This window comes from Myxocyprinus asiaticus, chromosome 50, assembly GCF_019703515.2.
Source record: "Myxocyprinus asiaticus isolate MX2 ecotype Aquarium Trade chromosome 50, UBuf_Myxa_2, whole genome shotgun sequence".
Lineage (NCBI taxonomy): Eukaryota > Metazoa > Chordata > Actinopteri > Cypriniformes > Catostomidae > Myxocyprinus > Myxocyprinus asiaticus.
The window spans coordinates 26,185,906-26,209,985 of NC_059393.1; the positions used below are offsets into that span (position 1 = coordinate 26,185,906).

A 24,080-nucleotide genomic window follows, 5' to 3' on the forward strand; every position below is an offset into this window, starting at 1 on the left:
CATTCATTGCCAAAGAAGCTGGCTGTTCACAGAGTGCTGTATCCAAGCATGTTAACAGAAAGTTGAGTGGAAGGAAAAAGTGTGGAAGAAAAAGATGCATCAACCAACCGAGAGAACCGCAGCCTTATGAGGATTGTCAAGCAAAATCGATTCAAGAATTTGGGTGAACTTCACAAGGAATGGACTGAGGCTGGGGTCAAGGCATCAAGAGCCACCACACACAGACGTGTCAAGGAATTTGGCTACAGTTGTCGTATTCCTCTTGTTAAGCCACTCCTGAACCACAGACAACGTCAGAGGTGTCTTACCTGGGCTAAGGAGAAGAAGAACTGGACTGCTGCCCAGTGGTCCAAAGTCCTCTTTTCAGATGAGAGCAAGTTTTGTATTTCATTTGGAAACCAAGGTCCTAGAGTCTGGAGGAAGGGTGGAGAAGCTCATAGCCCAAGTTGCTTGAAGTCCAGTGTTAAGTTTCCACAGTCTGTGATGATTTGGGGTGCAATGTCATCTGCTGGTGTTGGTCCATTGTGTTTTTTGAAAACCAAAGTCACTGCACCCGTTTACCAAGAAATTTTGGAGCACTTCATGCTTCCTTCTGCTGACCAGCTTTTTAAAGATGCTGATTTCATTTTCCAGCAGGATTTGGCACCTGCCCACACTGCCAAAAGCACCAAAAGTTGGTTAAATGACCATGGTGTTGGTGTGCTTGACTGGCCAGCAAACTCACCAGACCTGAACCCCATAGAGAATCTATGGGGTATTGTCAAGAGGAAAATGAGAAACAAGAGACCAAAAAATGCAGATGAGCTGAAGGCCACTGTCAAAGAAACCTGGGCTTCCATACCACCTCAGCAGTGCCACAAACTGATCACCTCCATGCCACGCCGAATTGAGGCAGTAATTAAAGCAAAAGGAGCCCCTACCAAGTATTGAGTACATATACAGTAAATGAACATACTTTCCAGAAGGCCAACAATTCACTAAAAATGTTTTTTTATTGGTCTTATGATGTATTCTAATTTTTTGAGATAGTGAATTGGTGGGTTTTTGTTAAATGTGAGCCAAAATCATCACAATTAAAAGAACCAAAGACTTAAACTACTTCAGTCTGTGTGCATTGAATTTATTTAATACACGAGTTTCACAATTTGAGTTGAATTACTGAAATAAATGAACTTTTTCACAACATTCTAATTTATTGAGATGCACCTGTATGCTTTCTATTTTTACAAATGATTTACCTTTTGTTCTAAAAAAATGCTAAATTAACGATGTGCGCAGATGACATTACAGTATATGCATCTGCAACAACATCTGCTGACCTGACTGCAATCTTGAGCAGGGAGATAGATATTATAGTAAAATATAATACTTAAAATATCTAAAACAAAGACTATAGTATTTGGTTCAAATCATTCTTTAAGGCGTAAGCCCAAAACACCCATCCAGCAAGTAAAGGAAGCTAAGCTATTGGGCATCACCCTTGATAACAAACTGTCCTGGTCAAAACACACTGACAACATTGTTAATAGGATGGGCACGGCATTAGCTGTAGTAAGGAGATGCAGAAAATATTTTACATCTGATATAACGAGACTTGTAATAAGTACACTTTGTCTCTTACAGCTTGACTATTGCCAGATCATTTGGGCTAATGCCACAAAAAAGATTTAAGCAACTTCAGCTTGTACAGAACAAGGCCTTGCTCTCCAGTGTCTGTTTGACATAAATACTAATAGCATGCATTTACGTCTTAACTGGTTAAGAGTTGAAGACAGGATGATCGCTGCAATTCTACTAGCAATATGGAAACTTTTACAAACCAAAATCCCGACATATCAGTAGTCAATTAAAACTAAAAAAAAAAAAAATTCTCCCCAATTTGGAATGCCCAATTCCCAATGCGTTCTAAGTCCTCGTGGTGGCGTAGTGACTCGCCTCAATCCGAGTGGTGGAGGACGAATCTCAGTTGCCTCCACATCTGAGACTGTCAATCCACGTATCTTATCACATGACTTGTTGAGCGCGTTACCACGGAGACGTAGCGCGTGTGGAGGCTTCACGCTATTCTCCGCGGCATCCACGCACAACTCACCACACACCCCACCGAGAGCGAGAACCACATTATAGCGACCACGAGGAGGTTACCCCATGTGACTCTACCCTCCCTAGCAACCGGGCCAATTTGGTTGCTTAGGAGACCTGGCTGGAGTCACTCAGCACACCCTGGATTCAAACTGAGATTCGTCCTCCTCCACCCGGATTGAGGCAAGTCACTACGCCACCACGAGGATTTAGAGCGCATTGGGAATTGGGCATTCCAAATTGGGGAGAAAAGGGGAGAAAAAAAAGATATGTTCTTAAATGTGCTGATTTGGTATGGATTGTAATGTTTAATGTATGTTCTTAAATGTATGTTTTTCATATGTGGACCCCAGGAAGACTAGCGTTGATCTAGGGCACAGCTAATGGGGATCCTAACAAATAAACAAATGTACATGATGTTTATGATGAGTCTCGTCTCACCTGAGGCTCCTCTTGTCCATGTCGTATCGCTCTGGTAACAGCGACGCCAGACTGTGGAATATAATCACGCTGGCGATTGCGTCCTGCTCGCTGTCGTCCGGGTGACGTCTCTTGCGATTGGCCGTGTGGTTTCTGCCGGACTCTGCAATTGGCTCATTGTGATGCCGTTGACCTTTGCCCTCAGGGGCGGGGATGAAGACGGAGTCGGGGAGAGTGACAGTCGTCTCCAGGTCGAGTGGGCGTGGTCCTCGGAGAGACTCGTAACGCGGCAGTTTCGCTCCGGCGAAATTCATCTTCTCCAAACGATCAATAGAGATCACTGCAACACATATGCCACAACTAAACTAAATCTAGGAATACTAGACTAAAACTTGTTAAATTAAACTAAATAAAGCAAATTAATTAAAAACAGTGGTTGCATGTTAGCATGTTAATGTCTTAAATATTAAACTGAATGCTCTTATTTTTTAAATGTATTTAAAAACAATTCTCACAGGCTTTTTCCATCTTTAATTCAAAGGTCTTGCTTAATAGAAATGTAAATAGTGAGGCCATGTCAACACTAATCTGTTATTTTAAAACTCTGTTTCCATTTCGTAATATAATCGTTTTCCAAGGTAAATGGTAATACAGAGTATTTCTGCAAGTGTCCATTTTCGATGGAGGAAAACGGCGTTCTAGTGTGAATGATTGGCGTAAATGAAAAAAACTTGATGAAACTAGAAATCGTGGTTGCGTTGTAAGTCGTTGTGTGTGTACTCACCGATGTTGGGTGTTACTATAGTAAACGGACTCAGGTAAGTCTTCCTCATGTTCTGAGCAAGAGTGTTTGTATACTCCTCAAACTGTTGCAGCAGTGTCGCCGCCCCACCGTCCGTCTTCTGAATGAGCTCCCAGTGCCCACGTGTGCCCGTTGACAGGATGGCACTGCCCACATGCATCAGGTGCTGCAGCAGCGAACAATCAGAGAGAATACACAGAGATGAGGAACATTACTAACTGCAGTTATCACGATAAAAAAATTCTACTACTATTTTAACCTAAGTACTGAGTAAAGGGTCTGAATACTGTCAATGTGATATTTCAGTTTTTCTTTTTAATACATTTACAAAGTTATCAAAAATCTGTTTTTTTGCTTTGTCATTATGGGGCATGGAGTGTAGACTGATGAGAAGAGAAATAATAATTTAAAGCATTTTAGCATACGACTGCAACATAACAAATGTGAAAAAAATGAAGGGGTCTGAATACTTTCTGAATGCAGTGTAAATATATATCCACAGCATAACTTGTGATAATCTAATCTAAATCTAAAATTAAATTACAACAGGTCAGACAATCAGACCACACAGCCATTTACTAGTTATTATTGTCATGACGTGACCTTCAAGTCACGTAACTGTGTTCTTTCAGCAATCTGCCCACAATACATGACACATTCTCATATGTTCTTCATGTTTGAACTTATAGAAGGGTAGGTTTTTACTGAAGTGATGTTAACATACATTTTCTTATTTGCATATGCAAATGAATAGTGCAATTGAAAAAATGTACAGGTAAATAAGATCTAAATAGCATACAATTACAGAAGACGTGCATAATTGTATTATTACTTAAGGGAAGACGTTTCTTTAAATTTCTTTAAAAACAAGTTACACCCGTACTGTTACTGTTCAAAAATGACCGTGAACAGCCAAAGTGTCGACCTTTATTAAACAGCCCAGGAGGGATAAAGTAGTTCAACTACTGTCATGCTACACGTGTTAGTTTGTTACAACACTGGTGCGGGGGGTCATTACATGTTAAATGTGAAACTATGTGTGTGTGTACCTCGTTAAACAGCACGTCCTGTGTGGCGGTCAGGTTGAATCCGTGCTGGCCGCTCTCGTGTTGCAGTATCGAGCGCATCAGGTGATACGCTATTTTCACATCGCTGCCGTAAAACTCTTTGGTGTTCTGTGTGGCGTTAAACAGGAGCGCTGTTGTCCGCTGTACATTACTGGAGTCCATCAGAGACGCGTTACGCATCAAACGCTCCGACTGCAAACGTGAAAACTCATTAGAGGAACAGAAAACGAACTAAAACCCGTCAAGCGATCGGTTCATGATTGATGAGTGCTCACCAGTGCCTTGAGTTTACTGAAGCTCACAGACGTGCAGTTAAAGAGGTTTGGAGAGAGCCAGCCCTTGTGTTCATCACAGTGACGAATCGCCGTTCCTGCACAAACACAATTACAAAAACACACTGGATAAACCACTGTTACACCAATTTCATTCAAATGTCATCAAAACTGCCCGATGAACTTTTCTGATAAATAACTATTTTAAACACAAGCAACTGCTTTCCCATGTTTAATACATAATGCTATTCACACACCAAAATGCTGTTAAAGAACATACTAAACTGCCGAAAATGACCTGAAACGGTTGGATAGGATAATAAGCAACTAGCGGTTAAAATATCAAAGCATTCTTATTCTTAAGTGAATGCGTAATTTCCTCAGTGTTACTGATGACATTTCTTTCCACTAGCTAGCTATTTTCAATTAAATTAAATTAAATGTATAGCACGTCTGTATAGAGTTTATTTTACGATACAAATCATTTGAAATTTCGGTCTCTCATGTTGCAGTTTACAAGTGAACTATGTTGAGTAATTGCATCAACTTCAAAACTCAAAACACAACAAAAGTTCTTAAGAACGACATAACCTCGTATATGCTTGAATAGTTAACATTACAGCGTTGTTTACACATAACAACAATACAAACTTTTTCAGAAGTTACAACTGTTTAAGAGGGGCAAATTGTTGCAGCCAATTAGATTTAGATAATGGGTCACGTAAAGTTCTAAATGGAAAAATACTGTTAAATTTACATACAATTTTTATGTTAAAATTACAAAGCTTAAATGTAAATGCCTGGTAAAGCTCTTATAAATCGCATTTTAATTTGCAGTCGATTTCTAAATGGAAAAATACTGTTAAATTTACATAACATTTTTAACGTTAAAATTACGTTATGTCTACAGCTGTGCAAGCAACTGTAACAGCTCTTTTAAATCGCATTTTAATTTGCAGTCGATTTCTAAATGGAAAAATACTGTTAAATTTACATAACATTTTTAACGTTAAAATTACGTTATGTCTACAGCTGTGCAAGCAACTGTAACAGCTCTTTTAAATCGCATTTTAATTTGCAGTCGATTTCTAAATGGAAAAATACTGTTAAATTTACATTCAATTTTTAATATTAAAATTACGTTACGTCTACAGCTGTGCAAGCAGCAGGTCTTTTAAATCACATTTCCTGTCGACTTCTAAATGGAAAAATACTGTTAAATTACAGTTAATATTTGCATTAAAATTACAAATTCTAAATGCCATGTATTCATACCGATGGATCCTTTAGTACAGGAAACAGCAGCCGGTAAACCAAACTTAGTTCTGGGCCACCAGATCCCTGCTTCAATCGCCTGAGGACAGCTGTCGTAAATCACTGTAATAAACCAGACACACATACATGAAACAGACGTGTTTTATGAATATAAAAGTGAAACATTAATCACGTGTGTGTTGAACTCTGACCTTCACAACCGTTGGATGAGACCTCTGCAAATGGATTATCACAGCGGTCACATTGACGACCTATGACCCCTGGCTTACACTGACACTGACCGCTGTCACGGTCACACGCCCGAGAAAACGAACCGACGGAGTAACAGTCACACAGCAGACAAACGTCACTGCCCAGCAGATGAAAGTGATTATCCTTTAAACACAGAGAAATGTCACGTTAATGTCGAGCACTTTCTCATTTATAGATACGAAATCAAAATAAGTCAAAGGTCATATGTCCAATCAAACTCTACAGTATTTAGGTACAAATTCATCTGTCACTTGGTAGAAGCTTGTTGAATCAGAGAGATGTCAACATGGACAGGTCATGTGACAAATTTACACAAGCTCAAAGAAAATACAACCCAGACTACATTAAATACAAATTCACTCGCAGTGAGAAGCATGCTTTGAGTTGATCACAATGTGTTTTGTGTGCTGAGAACATTAAATTAGTTTTTTGGTGTTAAATTTGTTATTTTTGCATATTGTTGGGCCTCACAGTTTGTGGTAATATTAATAGATTTCAAGAGTTTAATTTTTGTGTTGTCCAATGTAAAAGCACAGAAGCAAAAGCACTGAGTTTGAGTTAAATGTGACACGTTTTCTGCAGTGTGTTTTACCTTGCAGCGACACTCGCCGCCCGTCTTGTTACAGTCAGAGTCGAAGCCTTTAGCAGTGTCACAGTTACACGGACCACACGATTTCTCACCCCACCAACCACGAGGGCATGGCAGATCCGTCCTGATACACACATACACACTTGATAGTACACACATCAGTTGAATAGAGCAGAAACTTTCAAGTCAAATAGGTAATTGTTCATACTTTTTCTCACAGTACTGGCCAAAATAGATGCTGGGACAGTTGCACACGTATCCGTGGGCGGAGCTTGACTTCCTGCTGCATGCTGATTGGTGCTCACAGGGATTAAGAGCACAGACATCAGTACAGTTGTTGCCATAGTAACCTGTTTAGAAAAATAAATACAGAAATGTGTGCATGTAGACATGATGTATATACAGTATTACATGTGTATATATCCCTATATATATGGTATGCACAAATAAACAGTATATATCTACTACATGCATCGCTTTATAAACAGTGTATACATTAATATGTAGTATATATCACCCTATATGTACCACTATATATACACTGCATATACAAAAATACAATATCTATATCACCCTATATGAATCCCTATATATACATTGTATACACAAATATTCAGTATATATCTATTTCACTCTATATGTATCCTTATATACACATTGTATACACAAATACTCAGTATATATCTACATCACCCTATATGTATCCCTATCAATACATCGTATACACAAATATACAGTATTTATCTACATCACCCTATATGTATCCCTATCAATACATCGTATACACAAATATACAGTATTTATCTACATCACCCTATATGTCTCCCTATCTGTACATTGTATACACAAATATACAGTATATATCTATAATCACCCTATACTGTATGTCTCCATATATATACATCATATACACAAATATACAGTATATATCTATATCACCCTATACTGTATGTCTCCCTATATATACATCGCATACACAAATATACAGTATAATGTATATTTATATCATCCTATATGTCTCCCTATCTATACATCATATACACAAATATACAGTATATATCTATATCACTCTATATGTATCCCTATATATACATCATATACACAAATATACAGTATATATCTATATCACTCTATACTGTATGTCTCCCTATATATACATCGCATACACAAATATACAGTATAATGTATATTTATATCATCCTATATGTCTCCCTATCTATACATCATATACACAAATATACAGTATATATCTATATCACTCTATATGTATCCCTATATATACATCATATACACAAATATACAGTATATATCTATATCACTCTATATGCATCCCTATATATACATCATATACACAAATAAACAGTATATATCTATATCACTCTATACTGTATGTCTCCCTATATATACATCATATACACAAATAAACAGTATATATCTATATCACTCTATATGTATCCCTATATATACATCATATACACAAATATACAGTATATATCTATATCACTCTATATGTATCCCTATATATACATCATATACACAAATATACAGTATATATCTATATCACTCTATATGCATCCCTATATATACATCATATACACAAATATACAGTATATATCTATATCACTCTATATGTATCCCTATATATCCGCGTATACATAAATATAGAGTACATATATACTATATGTATCTCTATATACAGAGTATACACAAATATACAGTAAATATCTATCACCTAATGTGCCTCCCTTTACATACGCCATAAACACAAATATAGAGTACATACTGTATATACTATATGTATCCCTATGTATACAGTGTATACATGAATAAACAGTATGTATATATATTAAATCACACTGTATGTATCACGATATATAAACATACTCACCGGCGTGACAGCTGCATGAATACGTGTCCCAATTGTTGCGGCAGTAGCTGTGTTGCGGGCACGGGTTCGATCCGCAGGGGTCCGGCAGACTGCAGCCCGCCTGAACATTCACAACATGAGCCTGAGGCATGCTGGGAAACACTGGACTGGAGGAGGACTCGCCCAAACGCAAACCCTGAACACAACACACACAGAAAGAAACATTGAGTGTTTACTTCCATATACTTTGGCTAGTTAAAAGTGCATTTTTAAGAAAACCTAAACTCTTAGGGGCAGGGTTGTGTTAGCCTGAAAATCATTTTAATCCAATGATATATTTTCATTTTGAAAGATGTACGTGTGTGTGTGGCAGATGATTACCTGCATACATCCTCTGAATCCATTGATCACTTGATTCTTGCCTTCGATGATGCCGCCAACACTGAGAGACTTCATTTTAACTCCTTTTAACTTAGCGTCCAACTCCATAGACGACTACACACACACACACACACACTTTATTAGCATGACTACTAAAGTGATTGGATTTTAAAGCATCCTAAATGGCAAATTATTTGAGTGACACGTCAACTTCTGTTTCAAATAATAGCATGACTTTGAGGCAGAACTATCTGTGTCATTATAGATATAGAGTGTCTCACCGTGTACAGACCGTGGTCGAGCGTCAGTGCGGCTCTGATTGCGCCCGCTGCAGGTCTGAACTCTAACAGTACATGATGCCAATGACCATCATCCACCGTGACATCATCAACACGAGACACTGTAGAGTCCTCGCCGCGCTGCACTGACATCACCACACAACCCTCACGCAACTGACAGAGAAATACACTTGAACTTACAAAAGCAGTCAGAAGAAACCATTGCTTCAGTGTGAATTTTCATTTTCATTGTGAAGGAATACAAAGTTTGTTTTAAAGACCTCAACAGCTGACTAAATACACTTTAAGCTGATACACACATTTTAAATGTAGAGATATGTCCTGCCCAAACTTGTGTTTGTTACATTTGATGGTGTATTTGAAATCTTGTTGCACTAATAATTCAATGTGAATAAGTTGTTTTAAGGTTTGAGTGTCGTGTTCTACCACAAGTGGCCAGTAGGTGGTGTTATAGTAACACAAACACTCTGTGCACCTCCTTTCACCATTGAAGTGTGTTTGTGTGTTTACTTGGCTATAATTTGAAGGCAAAAATTGTGTCCAGAAGTGAGTAAATCCTGATGCCACAAACACTGTCGACTGAGCTTAACTTGTATTGAAGCCGGAATATTCCTTTAAGTTTTCTTTTACAGTCTGTGGTCATTATAATAGGCTTTATTTAAAAAACAACAGAAGTCTATGATGTGATCTGATTTACATATATGACAAGGAGGATGGACACCTGGCACTGAATCATCCCAAACAGCCGGGAGAGGGATAAAGAGGAGCCGGAGATGCCAGTTAGGGAGAGAGAGAGAGATGCATGCGGAGTTGTGTGTGTGCGTCAGTGTTTATGTTGTGTCTGATTAAAAGTCTTCATGATTGTTCATCCAGTTCCCGTCTCCTCCTTTCCGATAAGCAAGAGATCTTTTTGTTATCCATGTGTGTGTACCTGTATTGTGATGTTGTGTTGTTGTACAGAGCTCATGTGTAGGATTGTCGCTCTTGGTTCGCGTGTCCGAAACATGAACTCCAGGTGCCACGGAACCGTCACCACAACAGCCAGATTACTCCACGACAACAGACCGTTTCCCTGGAAATGCAACGGGTTCGGCATCACTGTAACAGACAGACAGAGAGATCATGAGTAGTGTGTGATGCGAGTCACTCAACTTTTAATAATCGTATGAAAACCATGAAATCAGAGACCCTCCCCTCGAAATCCAAACACAGACGACGCGTGTTACTGCAGGTGTGAAAGGCGTCTGGTTCTCACCTTTCTCGCAGTTGCGTCCTCCGAACCCCAGGGGGCAGTCACAGCTGAACGAGCCCCACAGATTCACACACGTGCCGCTGTTCAGACAAGGGTTGTTATTGCAGAAGTGACGTTTAGCAGAGCATCCTGGGAAAAGAGTGACATCATCAACACTTATAAATCGCTACAGAATTCAAAATAACAACGCCAAGTTTCCAGCGATGTAATTTGTCGTCATATTTATGTCCACACTGATCACAAAACTGCAGCACAAGTTACAGTCGCAGCCAATCAGAACATATTTGATATTTAATGTACAGTTACGAGTGGGATTTTGAACCAATGGGCGGAGCTTCCCAGTGCGACGCGGCAGAAACAGAATGCAAGTGATCGATAAAAAGTCCTGATGCGTGTCGCAGTCATGGCTGCTTATGACTAAAACTCAGATTCTCAGTGAAATTTGCATCATATTTTCATCAACAGTATGTTTAAATTAAAATCATTTATTGCTAACACTTTACAATAAGGTTGCATTCGTTAACATTAGTTAATAATAATAAAAAAACAGCAGAAAAAAGCGGAAAAAACGTCCGAGCCAAATACTAAAAAAACTCAATTCTTCTAATTGAACTGACTTACAAATAATACAAATGCTCAAAAAACTTCATTATAAAGAGCATCATCGAGCCTCTTTTTAGGGTAACCCCTGAGGTGAAATTGCTTATACATTTTTACAAACTCCGTCTCAAAATCAGATTCCGTCGTGCAGATACGCTTTACTCTGTGTGTATGGTAAACTCCTTTTAAATATGTCGGATGCGAACTCGATGCATGTCGAACACTGTTCTTGTCAGTAGTTTTCGTATATAGAGTCGTAGAGAGTGATCTTGAATGCAAACGAACCCTCAAGAAAGGATTCTGAATTTGGGTCGATTTCAGCATTCAGTTTTATAGAGTCCACCATGTTATTCAAGAAGATCAAAAAATCACCAAAATTTGTTTTTTCAATTCTTGATTCAAGAAGAAACTTGAGAGCTTCCAAACCCATATCATGCAGGATACTGAAGTATAAAGAGACTACATCCAATGTGGCAAGAAAAATATTAGCGTCACAACTTTCAAAGTGAACATCTTTCAAATAGGGTGGGAGCTGTACTAACAACGGTCTAAGAATTCAATCGACAATCCGCGCATCTTATCACGTTGCTTGTTGAGCACGTTACCACAGAGACGTAGCGCGTGTGGAGGCTTCACGCTATTCTCCACGGCATCCACGCACAACTCCCCACGCACCCCACATTATAGTGACCATGAGGAGGTTACCCCATGTGACTCTACCCTCCCTAGCAACCGGGCCAATTTGGTTGCTTAGGAGACCTGGCTGGAGTCATTCAGCACGCCCTGGGATTTGAACTAGCGAACTAGTGAACTCCAGGGGTGGTAGCCAGCGTATTTTACCACTGAGCTACCCAGGCCCCCCTGAACAGTGCTTTCATCTCTTGTCACTGAATTGCTTGTTGCTTTATAATTGTGGCATTTGTGCGCTTTCTCACCTGGTAGCGTTCCGTTATTAGCGATGAAACCCGCCATGTCCATTTGTCGGTTGTCGATGTGCAGGTCCTTCATGCAGCCGATGAACTGCCGGTTCTGCACGGGGAACTCCTCTGGGAGTTTGGGAACGCCGCCCAGCAGCAGCGGACCCGTCAGATCCAGAGACCTGAACGTAAAATAAATGATCATGTATTAGTAAAAAATAAAAATTTGTTTGTAATGCGCATTTCTTAGATTGTATGATTGTATCTGCGTTCTTAAGAACGTTTTTGGAATTGTTAGAATAGTGACATCACAGACACTCCCTTACTTCTTGGATCCTGATTGGCTGCCCCTGGCAGCGCATGTGTAATTTCCGATCACATGACCAAATCGCAGCGCAACAGACGTGTCACAGTTATCCACCGTTACCACGACAACCTTCTGATCGGACGGGCCCTGCGGCAGACCTGCGCGGTTCAGGACGGGCTGAGAGACAGACAGACAGAGACAGACAGGTCAGATGACAGATTTCTTTAATCTCATGTCGCACATTTTAAACTCCCTGATGAGTTCATGTCGTGGTTCAATTCATGATTATAAACTGCCCAGAACTGACAAATAATCCAAATGATTTACAACTGAACAAGTCGCGAACAAATATTCAGTGGAAGAAACGAAAGATTGTTCAGAAATACACAATAAATAGGGAGACATAAATAAACGAAATAACCAAAATAATATGAAGGGAAAAATAAAACAATGTATTTATAAATGAACGTTATCCAAGATTTATAATGCCTGAACTAATGTTAACATATAGCACTGTATTGTAAACTATTACAATAAAAATATGATAAAATAATGAATCAGATACAAAACATGATCTCAGAACAGAATTCTGAGGGGGTTTAATGTTTCTGTATAAATATAAAAACATGAAAGCACATTTGTGTGAGTGGACAGATGTACAGAGCTCACAAACACAATAACTTAATGAGGGGTCACGACCTCTTTCAGACTGACCCCGCCGTGCAGGTCACACACACACACACACACACACACACACAAAGAGCTCTGCTGGAGACACACGGACATGTTTTACGAACTGAAGATGTCAAACCAAGAAAAATCACTGTGTTTGTTTGAATAAACCAATCAGAGCAGCTCAGGGGTGGAGCCTGAAGAGACATTGGTCTCAGAGCATCAAGTTAAGCCACACCCACTCCTAAAACCACACATGCATTAACTCTTTCATGTCGCTGTTGTGTGTATGTGTGTGCGTGTGTGTGTGTGTGTGTGTGAGAGATTGCTGGTCTGTGGCCGAAGGGTTGCGTGTGTGAAATGTAGGACACATTCAGTGTGTGTGTGTGTGTGTGTGTGTGTGTGTGTGTGAATGACCTCATACTTTGAATTCAACTCCTTTAAGATGAGTGTCACACACGCACACACACACACACACACACACACACACAGATGGGCAGCCGTTGTGTGTGTTTGTGTGATTTCTCATGTTTGTTTTGATGTTTGATGTTGTGTTGAGTAAATATGAGTTTCCAATCTGCACACACACACACACACACAGGGGTCAGAGGTCAACTGGTGTTTGGGTCAGTAGACACAGACGTGTGATGGCTTGACAGACAGACGCTTTTGTCGTTTATTGCATCATGATTAAACCAACCACATTTCAGAAACGTCCCCAACTGAAATTTCTGATGCTGTTAATACTTTTGAACACAATTCATGATGAAAGCCAAAATGGATCAATATTTACTGAGTGATCCATTATTTTGTAGAAGGAGGGTCAAAATGACCATTTTCACCTATGATTTTAAAGCAAAACTACAGGTCACAAAAGGGACCTTAGAAAGGAGTCAGCATCATGATTTTATTCCTACACAGAGATCAGTAGATCTATTACTAAAATCAGCTGACATCAGCATCTCTTGATGCATTTTATCCCAACGGTGTGAGTCCAAAAATGGGGGGAAACACTATGGGGCTCTCAATGTGGCTCCATGCATACATTTAATGTTAACTATTTTTAATTTTCGAAAACCAAATGTGGATCACATGGTATGAAGCTAGTTTTTCTTGTCCAACAAAACAAAAGTCTTAAGAATAATGTTTAAACTAGAAATGTACCTTTATTTATTAACATAAAAACAATGTCAAAATGCAATAATTGACAAAATGTTACAATTTACTAACGGAGCCACATTGAGAGCCCCATATCTCTGGGGTTTAACTATATAGGGCCTTAAAAATGAAGATGCCAAAAGGGAAGTTTATTCTGAAGCAGAATCTAAAAGCATATAAACATATCTTTAATACTTGTGGAGTTATAGGCACTCCAACTTTGGAAAAACAACACAAAAAAGTGTTTCCCCCCATTTTTGGACTCACACCGTTGGGATAAAATGCATCAAGAGATGCTGATGTCAGCTGATTTTAGTAATAGATCTACTGATCTCTGTGTAGGAATAAAATCATGATGCTGACTCCTTTCTAAGGTCCCTTTTGTGACCTGTAGTTTTGCTTTAAAATCATAGGTGAAAATGGTCATTTTGACCCCCCTCTTAAAAATAATGGACTGATCCATTTTTGTCTTTCATCATCATTTATGTTCATCTTTCTTCAAAAACTAACATTTGAGCCATTTGAGATTTTTCATTCACATGTTGATAAACCTCACAGTGTTGTAGATTTCAATTTAATTGTTTATCACACACACACACACACACACACACAGAGAAACACACACAGCCGTTGCCGAGCAACAGCATTCTGATGCAAAGTGACTTCCTGAATGAGTTGAGATGTCACATCCTGTGTGTGTGTGATCAGTGGAGCTTCAGTAATGATCTCTAACGGGTCACATGACACACTTTTACCTTGTTATAATAGTGTATATGAACAGTGTGCCACTGGCCGTCACTGACTCCGCCCACAATGAAGGGCGACACCGTCGTCTTCGTTTCACCTGCAGGGGTCAAAAGGTCAGGTAAGGTTGAAAGTTAAGAAAGAATAAAACACACAATCGAATCATGATTCATGTGATAAAAGATTGTTAACTGAACGTAAAGAACGATCAGCATTATACAGTGAAAAGTGTGTTTTGCTCTCATTCATCTACACAAGCTTTGAATAAATGTGTGTTACACTCAGTGTGAGTTTTGTTGGCGGTTCACATGGCTTCATTGTGGGGTTTATTTCTCTCATCTGATGTAAACTGGAGTCCTGTGCGCTTCTAGATCGTTCCGATGGTTCTCGATCAGTGTTTACCTGCAGAGAACGTGAGCTGGATCTGTTGATTAATGATCTCCAGCGCGATGAAGTCATGTTTCGCGTTAAAGCGTCCGTTATACAGCAGCAGTCCATCGGGTTCTCCAGTCGCAAACCTGCACAAACACGATGACTTACACACTCAACACTTCATCCTTACTGTTAGAGGTTTGATTAACAGTTCACAAAAATATCACTTCATTAATAACAATATACATAAACAATAATAAGTCATTTAGAGAAATCCTTCACAAAAGTTCAAGTAGGTCAGCGGATGAGTGAAAATACAATTAAACAACATTAAATGACACTTTTATAATAGAGCTCCACATTTAAATTGAACATGAAAACAGGAGAATATTTTTTATTCAATAGATTTAAATACATTCTATTTTAGTTTCATTTAAAAATGAGTTTTAGTTATATTTGTCATTTTATTTGATCATTTACATTATTTATACATATTTTAAATGTATTTTTATTGAGCATGTTTTAGCATTTTCACTGAATGTAATTTAATTAAATTTTCATGTCATTTATTTTATTATATAAATAATATATTTTAATATAACAACATTGTAGCATAACTTTAATATAATAATAATTAATTATATAATTACCCTTTTACTTTAATTTATTCAGAATTTTAATTCAATTTCATTTAGCTTTATTTTATTGTTATTATATTTATCATTTAATTTATTTTTATATGTAATTGTAATATATTTGATCATAATTTTTATCTATTAATATTGTATTAAATAATTAGCTTTTTAACTTTATTCATAATTGTAATTGAATTCATGAATTTTAATATATAAATATATTGTTTTAATATAATATTTTATCATAACTTTAATATATAATATGTGATGGTTTATTTGTTGCGTGTTACTGTAATGTTGCCGTGGGGTTTAGAGCTGTTGACCTGGTTACTGAGGAGAATAATCACATCTCCAGAGACACACACACACACACACACACACACACACACACACACACATCCTTCTCTCCAGTTGTCCTTCATCTCTCCTTCATCATCACCCCACATATCTCCTGTATCTCGTGTCCTTCACACAGTTAATGGGCTCATAGATGTTTTTCATCATTTCTCCCCTGAAGTCCATTTATAATGTTAGTAAAGGTCAGAATTCAGTTTTTCATGATCATTTTCCACTCTCTCTCTCTCTCTCTCTCTCTCTGACCCTTATGATTAAACAGACTGCTTCTTTTGAGATATCTATATGTAAATGAACACTTTTATGATCGGCTGACACTATTAAATGAGTAACAGTGCTTGGCTGCATATACACACAAACTGTGGGTTTGCTGTCGGGTTAAAAATAGCTTTAACTACCTCATCCTTCAATAACAGCCTCTTTGTGCAGTTGCATCACATTGAGATGGATTCCTCCAAAAATCTGTGCTTACTGAAATACTCATCACTGCCCCCAGTGGCCAAAGCTGGAAGTGTTGCTGAGGTGAAATGTCCACACGGTGGCGCCAAAAGCAAGTTTTAGTTGCAAATGAAGTTATGCAGTCAAAAGGAATACAGATTTTATTAACTCCAGCCCCTAACCTACACCCCAACCCTAAACCTAACTGTCAGTGGAGAAAAATGCCATGTTAAGAGTGCAAATGCAACCTCTGAATACTGCTTAACATTGTTTATGTGAACGCGATTACTTTCTGGTTACTACAGGACCAGAACGAGTGTCTTTGAGGTTGCTTGCCCAACACGCTTGTGCTAAAGGAAAAGGTAAACGCATTCGAATTAATGCAAAAATGTCTGATGGGGGATGGCACTCGTCAGTAATTCAAGGTACATGAACATTCGGACGCAACATGCCAATTACCCGTGTGATCATGTTAATTCATCTGACATCAGAAAGTCACAGAAGTTCAGAATGAGTTGTTTTTGAGATTAGTTTCAATAAATGCTCTTTTAAAGACTGGATAAATCTGAGTTCAGAAAGTTACCGTGGTGTAATGAATTATTTTATCTCAAAAGATCAAGTAAATCCTGATTCTTCACAATCTGACCCCTTTAAAGCTTTTAAAAACCAAATCACTCCATCACTTCAAACTGAAGAATCGCTACAAACCGCCTCAAAGCGAGAACATTCCCTCTCCATGGCGAAACCTTCATTAGTCCTGCAGCGTCTCAGCGCAAAACACACAGTCTATACACACGCTAAACAGATTACTGACAGAGCATTCATCAGCAAACAAGCGTGAGAAACAGAGAGAAAGAAAAGAACAAAGAGCGAACGGAGAAAAGCGAGTATCCGGAAACTGCGTCTGTTTTCATCTCAGAGTGACAGTTAAACACGATCTCTGACTCTCACTGTGTTGATTTACCGTCAGCGATGATAAGAAAGATGCTAACAGGACTAGACACCGCTAAAATATTTGAGACAAATAAACGCAGTAATGTTCTGATTTCTTTCCCTGATGTGCCTTCGAGGCGAGCTAATAAAAGCTCCAGAGACACCAAACAAACATTCAGAAAAACACGTTTTATTAACCGTTATTGACTATCTGACAAATGAACAAACATCACTGATAGCTTCATCAACTGACCAGTGACGTGCCTCAGAATGTGAACAAACCTCTTACCCTAAAGATTAGGGTATACTTTGCTTTTTCTGCATGGCATTCCCTTACAAAAACGATCCTGATTTTGATTCATTAGCTCTTTTTTTATTTTTGGATTTTTCCCATTATTCACCCAGTTTGGAATGGCCAATTCCCAATGCGCTCTAAGTCCTCGTGGTGGCGTAGTGACTCGCCTCAATCCGGGTGGCGGAGGATGAATCTCTGTTGCCTCCACGTCTGAGACCGTCAATCCGCGCATCTTATCACGTGACTTGTTGAGCGCGTTACCGTGGAGACGTAGTGCGTGTGGAGGCTTCACGCTATTCTCTGCGGCATCCACTCACAACTCACCACACGCCCCACCGAGAGCGAGAACCACTAATCATGACCACGAGGAGGTTACCCCATGTGACTCTACCCTCCCTAGCAACCGGGCCAATTTGGTTGCTTAGGAGACCTGGCTGGAGTCAAACTCACGACTCCAGGTGTGATAGTCAGCGTCAATACTCGCTGAGATACCCAGACCCCCCTTTATTAGCTCTTTTAAAAAATAAACACCATTAATTCAAGTAGTTTTGTTACATTTCAATACTTTTTAAAGACCAGTAGTTTAATTCGTTTTATGTTATACTTTTTTACTTTTATTAAAAAGATTAGTAATTTAAGTAATTTTGTTTCATTTCATAAATGTTTTAAAGAATACCAGAAATGTAAGCAGTTTTGTTAGGTTACATTTCAATACTTTTTTCTCATAATTATTATCTTTTTATTTGCTCTACTTCTTGTAATTTTGTTTTGTTATTTTTGCTTTATTACTGACTGTTTACATGTCTGGAATAATGACTTGAGAACTTGAAACAATGTTTAGTCAGATCAGCTGGTGTTTTGTTGCTGGTATCGAATTGGTATTGAGAACTTTCAAACTGCTGTCATCCGTGTGCAAAATGAGCATTATAACTGACATGTACACAAATTAATCAGAATATATTTAAATACACTCATAATTGGAATCATAAATCTGTATCAATACCAGTCCTACATAGCAACGCCCTGGCAACCACACAGAGTTTTGTACATCTTTCACATTTGCACATTTCAGATGTAGTGTTCTGTCCCGTTGTGTTCAGTGTTCTCTTCTGGTCTGCTTTTGAAACGTTATATTGTTGTTGTTTTATGATCAATGACTTCGTCGTCATCATCATCTGTCAGTTGTTTTGGATGAATGTAATAAATACTCACGTGAGTGTGATGGTGAAGTGAAATCTCTGTCGAAGGCCTTTGAATGTGATGAAGGAGTGAGGCGGGAAGTTTCTGGAGCTCATAAGACAGAAGGGTTTGTCAAACGCTCCGGCGGGACACTCACACTTAAAACCCCCCACCAGCAGATTGAGACACGTCCCACCGTTCCGACACACACCGTCAGCACAGCGACCAGAACGGGACGAGATCTCACAGCGTTCACCTAAGACAGAGAGACAGTCCAGATATTAATGTGTGATTTTTATCAACAATAAACGCATAGAAGGAAGTGTGAGTGTTTGTATTCCCGTCGAGACAAAGCTGGCACTGTTCGACACACAAAAGATGATTTGACACGCTCGTCATAACAGAAACATTTGTCTGTGTGCCAATCAAACAATGCCAAACTCACACACACACACACACACACACTTTTCCTCTCTTTCCAGTGTGTAATGAAAAATTGATGTGGTGTGTGTTGGATTCTCTTGCACTCTGTTAAAGGTCTTTGAAGGGAAATGAGGTCACGGCGTTAAATACGGCCTTCACTTCAAAGCGCATCAGATCTCGCCTCATACATATTCATACAACACTCGCAGAATGATCCGCAGAGAACTTCAGTGTGAAGCGTCAGAATAAACGCTTTCACTCGCGCCGTCTGCCTTCATTAAAACTACACGCACAGGTCAAACCACACTGATAATGAACAACACAGAACGTTTTCACTTGATTCATGTCATGCTGTCATTAAACTCTCATTTGCATTCACATTTAATAACTAATGAACTAACGCTCAAATTTAAACACTTTGAGACAAAAACAACTGAATATTTGTTTCTACAATGTGAAATTCGTGTTGATGAAGCTTCGCTGAAAATGTCGTTATCATGATTTAAAGTACTTCAACTATGTCAAGATACTCTTTCAAACAAGTAGTTCTACGTAAACACAACTACGCTATTAAAGGGGGCATTTAGCTTTAAAGTCATTTTATTGATTTAAAATACAGTAGTGACACAAAAACAATGATCTTAATTAGGGTCAGATAATCAAACTTTATATAAGATGTTCCTTTAGTTTGGGCACTTTCACTTTTTTCTCATTAAAACTGACTTGGAAACTTTTCACCAGGTCTTCATCATTTATTTTTGGTACTTTTCAAATGTCTTTTATGTATACATTTGATCGTCTTGTCCCAGACCCAGACATTCAATATTATCCTAAAAAAATCCATTATAAAAAATACAAATTATTACATGTTTAAAACTATGATCATCTAAACAAAAAGTGAAATAAACACAAACCATTTCAATATTTATTTAGTGAAAATAATTTCTGTAAATTTTGTCCCACAGTTGTGACGTCATTTCCACACCAAACAATTTCACCCCCAATAAAGTGTTTTTTAAACGTTTGTGTAATCAAGTGGACAAAAGTGTGAAAATATGATTTCATTGTGTGTATTTAGGACACATAACATGTTAGCTATGAAATTAACCCCAGCAAGACAAAGGAGTCGGTCATTTTATTTGAAAAGCTTTAAAAATGTCTGTAACAAGTTCGCAAAGAGGTGAAAGGAGCAAGTGGGAGATGGCGAATCCAACTTAAATGGTATTTTATTTTAAAACTCAAAACCATGCTTTTCAGCAGCAACAATACAACACAGACTCTGTGTGTGTTTGGGTGGCTTCCTCTCCCCCTCACTGGCATCTGCCTCACCCTTAAATCAGTCTCCAACTCTCACGGCAATGATAAACAGCTGTTAAAGACAATCGTTGACAGGTGATGATCCTTACCGTTCTCATCTCCCGATCTTGCTCTCCATTCACAAGCTGCCGCTCAACCACATCCCCATCACCACATACCCCCACCACCCGACTCAGGCCAGGGAGCCAGCCGGCCTGCAACAGCCATATGCGCCCCCGGCCTGTGGACCACCTTGAACTTAAACGGCTGAAGAGCCAGATACCAATGGGTGATCCATGCGTTGGTATCCTTCTTGCGCTGGAGCCACTGGAGCAGGGCATGGTCCGAACAGGGGGTGAAAGCCCGTCCCAGGAGGTAGTACCGAAGGGTGAGGACTGCCCACTTGATGGCCAGACACTCCTTCTCAACGGTGCTGTAACTCACCTCTCGCCGAAAGCTTCCGGCTGATGTACAGCACGGGCGCTCCTCCCCTCGACCACCTGGGACAACACGACTCCCAACCCCCTGTCCGACGCGTCGGTCTGTAAAACAAAAGGGAAAGCAAAATCCGGAGCATGTAACAAAGACCCGCCACAAAGCACATCTTTATAAAAGCCTGTTGGCATAGCTCCGACCACTGGACTGGGTCTGGGGCTCCCTTTTTAGTGAGATCAGTCAGTGGGCTGGTGATGTCCGAATAATTAGGCACAAACCTACGATAAAAGCCAGCCAGCCCCAGGAACTGTCTCACCTCCTTTTTGGTCTTGGGTCTCGGGCAGGCCGTAATCGCCGCGGTTTTATCAATTTGGGGAAGCACCTGCCCGTGACCCAATTGGAACCCCAGATACTGTACCTCCACCCAACCAATTGCGCACTTCTTGGGGTTTGCCGTGAGTCCCATCGCAGCGACCTCAGAACTGCCCTCAGATGCTGCATGTGCTGCTGCATGTGCTGCTGCCAATCATTACTGTATATAATCATGTCATCCAGATAGGCAGAGGCATACGCAGAGTGTGGTCTGACGACTTGGTCCATAAGGTGCTGAAACAGCCGGGGCCCCAAACAAACTGAACAGAAGGGTCATGAATTGGTGTAAGCCAAATGGTGTGGAGAAGGCTGTTTTCTCACGGGACATTGGGGATCTGCTAATATCCCTTTGTCAAATCCAGTGTCGAATAAAAGCGAGCCATGCCCAACTAATCAAGCAGTTTGTAAATACGAGGCATTGGATAAGTATCAAATTTAGACACCGCGTTGACCTTTCTATAATCCACACAGAACCGTGTAACACTTGCTCTGATATCTCAAAGTGTATGAAACATAATAAAGAGGGGGAGCATCATCCACGCAAGTGACCACCCGGGGTACCTTGATTGGCTTTTAAGATCACCTCCGGCCCGAGCTCCTCTCTCTCTGGAACCACAATCGCCAAAGACCCGGGGACCACCTCCCTCCTTTTTGCTGTTTGAAGGTCCCTCACGACGTCTAAGACACCGCAAGGCTTATGCCCATACAATAATTAAAATGGGGAGAACCCCGTGGAGGCTTGTGGGACCTCTCAAACTGTGAATAACAGGGGTTCACAGAAAATTTAGAAAATTGGACTCAAGATGGCGCCGAGTATGGCTGCTGCGTTGCGAGCTCCGACACAACATGGTAGTGTTTTGTTTGTTTTGTTCACAATTCTTATGTTTTTTGTCTTGGATGTTGTCTGCCTTATTGTCTACGACAGACAAACACTTTTGGACATTAGTTCAGCAATTTCACACCGTAAACCGGACTTCAAATTCCTCAATGCTGACCCGCTGTTTACAAACACGCAAGCTGAGCCCTTTGTCTGGGCAGTCCAGATGCGGAAACGCAAAAGGAAAAGGGAAAACAGAGCCGGCGTTCTCATCAGAGTAAGACGCCGTGCAAATCAACCCCCGCTACCCACTATTCTACAGGCAAATGTTCGGTCTCTGGATAACAAGCTCTGCGAGCTGAAAGCGCGGATCTCTTTCCAACGAGAGACGAGGGACTGCTGCATTATCTGCCTTACGGAAACTTGGATGTCTGCGGAGATTCTCAGACTCATCCTCTGTGCACCGAGCGGACAGAGCGAAAGACCTCTCAGGTAAAAGCAGAGGTGGTGATGTATGTTTTATGATCAACAAATCCTGGTGTGATCAGAGGAACGTTCATTCTATCAAGTCTTTCTGCTCTCCTGATCTGGAATTTCTCATGCTTCTCTGTCGACCATTCTGGCTACCGAGGGAATTCACAGTGGTCATTATCACAGCTGTGTACATTCCCCCACAAGCCGACACAGACCGGGCAATCAAGGAACTGTATGGGAGTATAAGTGAGCATGAAGCCGCGTTCATTGTGACCAGGGACTTTAACAAAGCCAGTTTCAAATCAGTCGCACCAAAATACCACCAGCACATTATTTCAACACACGAGGGGACCGGGTTTTGGACCATTGCTACCTTCCGGGATGGCTACAAATCCCTCCCCCGCCCACCATTTGGCAAATTGGACCACTCTTCCATTCTGCTTCTGCTAAATGGCTGTTTGGAGTGACACTGGGCAGTGGCATTGGACCCACTCTGCCGTCTCTCTCGGAAGCTGAGCAATAATCTGCTCCAGTACCACCAGGTCGATCACAGCCTGACGTTGCGTTGCTCAGCCTGCAACCACCTCCGGCAGGCATCCTGGAGCCGCTGGGCGAAGGCAAACGGGTAGCCGTTCTTGCCAATGGTCAGCGAGTGGAAGTGTTGGCGCTGCTGCTCGGGTGTCCGGCCAACCCATTGCAGGATGGCTTCTTCAAGTCGGCGTATACCAGGAGGTTCTTGGTTGGTAACTGCTGCGCCACGAGTTGGGCTTCCCTGGACAACAGAGATATTAAACGGACTGCCCACTGGGTGCTCGGCCATCCGCAGGCCACCACCGTCCACTCAAAGAGCTCCAGGAAGGCCTCCGGATCGTCTTGGGGGCCCATCTTGACGAGTGGAACATGGAGCAGAGCAGTCATGGGGTCCGGGGTCACAGCGGCAGCCCCCTCCTGGGGCAGCAAGCTCCAGAGCACCTGCCGGTTCTCCACTTGGGCCTGGAAGAGCGCAATGAACCATTGCTCCTGTTCTGCACCCAGCTCGAGGAGAGCCTGATGCAGTGACTGGTGGATGCTGGCGAGGGTCTTGAAAACATCCTCCAGAGG

The 24,080-nt window shown here is 40.3% G+C and overlaps 2 protein-coding genes across 2 annotated transcripts in view; both read right to left on the reverse strand.

The window, feature by feature from the left end:
• celsr2 (cadherin, EGF LAG seven-pass G-type receptor 2) overlaps nucleotides 1-24,080 on the reverse strand; it is a 62,622-nt gene that overhangs the window by 15,012 nt on the left and 23,530 nt on the right. Inside the window, exons 3-20 of the mRNA XM_051695172.1 lie at nucleotides 19,196-19,418; nucleotides 15,359-15,474; nucleotides 14,968-15,056; nucleotides 12,402-12,559; nucleotides 12,094-12,257; nucleotides 10,562-10,687; nucleotides 10,238-10,404; nucleotides 9,289-9,459; nucleotides 9,008-9,121; nucleotides 8,648-8,822; nucleotides 6,968-7,109; nucleotides 6,763-6,883; nucleotides 6,110-6,293; nucleotides 5,919-6,020; nucleotides 4,647-4,741; nucleotides 4,354-4,563; nucleotides 3,287-3,470; nucleotides 2,524-2,842 (exon numbers count right to left, since the gene is read on the reverse strand). Coding sequence (XP_051551132.1) covers nucleotides 2,524-2,842; nucleotides 3,287-3,470; nucleotides 4,354-4,563; nucleotides 4,647-4,741; nucleotides 5,919-6,020; nucleotides 6,110-6,293; nucleotides 6,763-6,883; nucleotides 6,968-7,109; nucleotides 8,648-8,822; nucleotides 9,008-9,121; nucleotides 9,289-9,459; nucleotides 10,238-10,404; nucleotides 10,562-10,687; nucleotides 12,094-12,257; nucleotides 12,402-12,559; nucleotides 14,968-15,056; nucleotides 15,359-15,474; nucleotides 19,196-19,418 — 2,860 coding nt within the window. The remainder of the gene's footprint in view (nucleotides 1-2,523; nucleotides 2,843-3,286; nucleotides 3,471-4,353; nucleotides 4,564-4,646; nucleotides 4,742-5,918; nucleotides 6,021-6,109; nucleotides 6,294-6,762; nucleotides 6,884-6,967; nucleotides 7,110-8,647; nucleotides 8,823-9,007; nucleotides 9,122-9,288; nucleotides 9,460-10,237; nucleotides 10,405-10,561; nucleotides 10,688-12,093; nucleotides 12,258-12,401; nucleotides 12,560-14,967; nucleotides 15,057-15,358; nucleotides 15,475-19,195; nucleotides 19,419-24,080) is intronic.
• LOC127439136 (histidine-rich glycoprotein-like) overlaps nucleotides 2,033-24,080 on the reverse strand; it is a 170,702-nt gene continuing 148,654 nt past the window's right edge. The window contains exon 2 of the mRNA XM_051695233.1: nucleotides 2,033-2,199. The gene's annotated coding sequence lies outside the window, so the exon portion shown is untranslated. The remainder of the gene's footprint in view (nucleotides 2,200-24,080) is intronic.